Source organism: Mastomys coucha, unplaced genomic scaffold (genome assembly GCF_008632895.1).
Source record: "Mastomys coucha isolate ucsf_1 unplaced genomic scaffold, UCSF_Mcou_1 pScaffold23, whole genome shotgun sequence".
NCBI lineage: Eukaryota > Metazoa > Chordata > Mammalia > Rodentia > Muridae > Mastomys > Mastomys coucha.
In genome coordinates this window covers 114528795-114533547 of record NW_022196906.1, presented here as the reverse complement: position 1 = coordinate 114533547, position 4753 = coordinate 114528795, and the positions used below count along the sequence as shown (strand labels likewise).

Genomic DNA, 4753 nt, shown 5'->3' with positions numbered 1-4753 from the left:
AGACAGAGAGAGAGAGAGATGAAGAGACAAAGAGAAGAAATGGAAGACAGATTGGAGAGAAAGGAGAGGGGAGAAAGAGGAGGGAGAGAGGAAGGAAGAGAAAAAGAGGTAGGGAAGTGAGAGGAAAATGGGAGAAGCGGGGGACGTGAGAGAAGTGAGCATCTGGTATCTGAATGGTGAATCTAGGGATAAAAGACGCTTAACAGAAACCCTGAAGGCACACAGAGAGCCCTGTCATTGCTGAGAGCTGTAGTTGCACAGTCTCCACCCCTCAGATACAAGTGGGTTAACAGCAAAGTGACCTCTCACAGAAAACCTTTACATTGACAGAGAGTTGACATTTCTGGTTTTTTTGCAGAGGGTAGATTTCGCTCAGTTATAGAAAAGAAATGGTGGCTAGTCTTCTAACGCTTATCCCTAGGGTGGCCACTTTGTGGTTAAGTATTCTTGCTCTTCAGGGAAGGGTCTAGGTCTGGCCTACAACAGTTTGTGAGGACCACTGACAGCTGCTGCACATAACAATGTATGGGTCCGTGTTCTGCTGGACATATGTGTTTACTAGGAGAGGAACAGACCCCCGGTGTGTGTGGGGCTTCATGGCCCCTGGCTTCTGTTTTCATGGTCACAGTCATGGCCACAGTCATGGTCACAGTCAGTCATGGCCACAGTCAGTCATGGTCACAGTCATGGCCACAGTCATGGCCACAGTCATGGTCACAGTCATGGCCACAGTCAGTCATGGTCATAGTCATGGCCACAGTCATGGCGACAGCCATGGCCACAGTCATGGCCACAGTCAGTCATGGTCATAGTCATGGCCACAGTCATGGCGACAGCCATGGCCACAGTCATGGCCACAGTCAGTCATGGCCACAGTCATGGCCACAGTCAGTCATGGCCACAGTCATGGCCACAGTCAGTCATGGCCACAGTCATGGCCTCAGTCATGGCCACAGTCATGGCCACAGTCATGGCCACAGTCATGGTCATAGTCATGGCCACAGTCATGGCCACAGTCATGGCCACAGTCATGGCGACAGCCATGGCCACAGTCAGTCATGGTCACAGTCATGGCCACAGTCATGGCATGAGAGCTTAGAAAAGTAGCTGAGCTAATTTCAACCTCTTCATTTCGTGAGACTATGTAAGATGTTGATGTGAGTTCTAGCCCCTAAAGGAGAGGCAGAACATTCTAGAGTAAGCAGGAATTGCATAGGCACAACTGAACCACAATGCCATGCTAAGATATACTGAGACAGACAACTAACTGCCTATCGGAGACTCTCTCTCTCTCTCTCTCTCTCCCGTCTCTCTCTGTCTCTGTCTCTGTCTCTCCCCTCTTTCTCTCTGTCTCTCTCACACACACACGCACACGCACACGCGCACACACACACACACACACACACACACACGGGAGGAGGAACTGAATGGCCATGCGATAGCTAGTAAGACCCTAAACAGCGCTTGTGAAACCCACGTGGAGCCAGGGAGTGGTGGTGCACACCTATCATCTCAGCATGTAGAAGTGGAGGCAGGAGGATCAAGTATTCAAGTCCTTCCTTGGCTATTTAGGGAGTTGGAGGCCAGCCTGGGCTCCATGAGGTATTGTCTCCAAACGAAACATACAAACAAACAAAATACACCACCACTACCACCCAGAAAAACATTACTTGTTCCGTCCAGTCCGTCCATGCTCCTCCAGCTGGGCAGAGCAGACTCCTCCAGCAGACGCTGGGCACGGTCCTTGGGCTGCGTTGGTGCAGCCTCTGCTGAGCAGGTCTTCAGAGCGTCTTCAGTAGTGAAGGAGAATGCAGACTGGGACCGCTGTGGAAAGAAGGAGGTGTGAGCTTTAAGCACAGCCCCAGGCTGAGGGTCTTCAGCTCAGGAGTAAACTTCAGGAGGGTCTTCAGTCCAGCAAGCAGAGGGTGCTCCACAGAGAGGCTGCTTTCCTCTGCTGCGCTCTGGAGCTCAGCACAGCAGGTGTTTGCTTTGAACCCTGGTAGGCTTAGGAGGGAAAGGACCCAGGAGAACAGGTAACAGGATCCTTGAACACAGCACCTCCCTGCCTGGTTACTGTATTGCATACTCTCCCGTCCCAGGACAAGTGCTCCTTTTGCCTCTTCCAGTACAGGGGAGAGCCAAGGACACATGGAGTCTCTCTCAGAGATATACAAGCAAGTGCGGCATGATCTGAAGTGTGGCAGGAGTCATTGTCCCGGGGCTGGGATTTCTCCACAGCCTTGACCCATAAGCTTCCTCTTACTGTGTGCACTTCAGGGTGCGTGACAGTTGACGAGAAGGCTCGGTCAGAGAAGCGTTTGCTTTGTAAGCATGAAAACCCACGTCGGACCCTCAGAACCCACATAAAAGCCAGGTGTGCTCAAGTGTGGTGGTGTGCATCTTTTATTCTAGCACTGGGAGGCAGAGTTAAGCAGGTCCCCAGGGCTGGCCAGCAAGTCGAGCTCACCTGGTGAGCAGCTGGTAATGGAGTCTGTCTCAAAACACAATGTGGACAACTTCTGAGGCATGACACCTGAGGCAGTCCTTTGCACACAACCCGCACATGCTCATGCATCTAAACACACAGTCACATGCATGCATACATATGCATGCATACACATGCATGCACACACCCACATGCATACGCACATGCATGCACATACTCACATGCATGCGCACATGCATGCGCACACTCATATGCATGCACACACGTGCATATACACACTCAACATGCATGCACACACTCACATGCATGCACACGTGCACACACACCTGCATGCACACACTCACATGCATGCACTCACATGCACGCACACACATGCACACACTCACATGCATGCACACACTCACATGCATGCACACACATGCGTGCACATACATGCACACACAACTCACATGCATGCACACACATTCACACACACATGCATGCAGTCACATGCATGCATGCACATACTTACATGCACGCACACACTCACACACATACACACACTCACATGCATGCACACCCTTGCATGCATGCACACACACATGTACACACTCACATGCATGCACATGTTCATATACATGAACATATTCACATGCATGCACACACTCACATGCATGCACACACATGCATGCACACACTCACATGCACGAGTGTTTGGAACAGAACAGACAGTAAAACTCAGCCAGGTGTGCTGGGTGACAGCTGAAGTCCATGGCTGGGTTTTGGGATGGGGCGCCATTTTCAGTGACCTTGGCCCCAATGTACTCTTAGCCTGGGAAAAAGCTCCACACCCAGCATGCTCAGGAGCTCTCAGCTCTGGCGGCCATGACTTACGGCTGGGAATGTGGCACAAGCTAGAATAGGCTTAGAGTCACAGGAAATTGCTAATACTCCCCGGGAAAACCTGGAGGGCCATGTAGGAAGACGGGGTTGCAAGTGGGAGATGGGGTAATAGAAAAAGACATCTATCCTGTGCAGCATAGGAGAGTTAAACAGCTGCATGTCCTGGCATGGGGCTACACTTCGTCCCCAGGACACAGGAGCTGCTAGAATCTGCAACGGTTTTGATGATGTCACTCAACAACTTAGGTGGTGGGGGTGGGGTGGGTGGGGAGGGGGGACGGAAGAGGCAGTCAAGGAGTCGTCTGTGATTTTGTTAAATCCTCCACAGGAAGGAAGGGGCCCCAGTTATTGCAATGAGAACTGCTTCCAGCAGGGGGCGCTGCAGCAATGATTTTACTCAACCTTTGGGGCCTTCTGTGCTTACCAGCAAGTGTTGGGGTTGCTTCAGTATTCTGCTTTCTCGCTACTTTGACCTCTGCTTTTTTCCCCCCCAGTTTTTACCCATATCAGAGGGAGATGCAAGGCTGGGCACCATTGGAGGAGCTCGGTTAGAGAGAGCTTGGAGGTTCTGGGAGGCCTGGACCCACAGCTCATGGATGTTCATGTTAGTGAGACCTGGGAGATGAAAGACTTGAAGGAGAACTGTCCCTTTACTCTGTAGGCAGTAGCTAGCCAGGGGTCAAAGTCAGCTCTTCCTGCGTCGGGACCTTGGGGAATTTTAACTTGCAAAGGCTCTGTTTCCTCAACGCAAGGGTCGCAGCCCTGCACTGGTGTGAGTGGGTAGATCCTCTGTGCACTGGGCAAGATTGCTCTTGCCTTGACAGTGAGAAGACCAGAGTTTGATTCCCAGAAGCCACATTTAAAAGCTGGACGTAGCGGGGCACACTTATAATGGCAGCATTAGTAAGGTGGAAACAAGGGTCCCTGGGGATTGCAGCTGGCTTGGCTGAGTTGGTGAATTCCAGACCAGAGGGAGAAGACCCCAGCTCAAAAACATCCAGGTTGGCTGTGCTTGACACCAGAGGTTGACCTCTGGTCTCCACACACAGGTACAGACACACATGCACACCTACACACAGGTACACACACATGTACACCTACACACAGGTATATACACATGTACACCTACCCACAGGTATATACACATGCACACATACACACAGGCATGTACACATTCACATCTGCACACAGATACACAGATATACATACCTTTCTACACACACACACACACACACACACACACACACACACACACTCGGCCTATGGACATCTTCAGTTTTCCTACGTTGGTCTCAATGTAAAAACTCCCCAGCAACCTGCACTTTCTCTCAGCTTCTTGCTCTCCCCTGTACCCCACCTGCTCCTCTTGCACACCCGCAGCTCTCCTCTAGGACCCAGAGAGCACACTCAACTGCTCCTCTTGCA

The 4753-nt window shown here is 51.3% G+C and overlaps 1 protein-coding gene across 4 annotated transcripts in view; it reads right to left on the bottom strand.

Moving 5' to 3' along the window:
* Myrip (myosin VIIA and Rab interacting protein) overlaps positions 1-4753 on the bottom strand; it is a 194785-nt gene that overhangs the window by 50448 nt on the left and 139584 nt on the right. For all 4 annotated transcript variants that reach the window (XM_031343475.1, XM_031343476.1, XM_031343477.1 and 1 more), the window contains one exon: positions 1671-1824. In XM_031343475.1, the coding sequence (XP_031199335.1) occupies positions 1671-1824 (154 nt within the window). The remainder of the gene's footprint in view (positions 1-1670; positions 1825-4753) is intronic.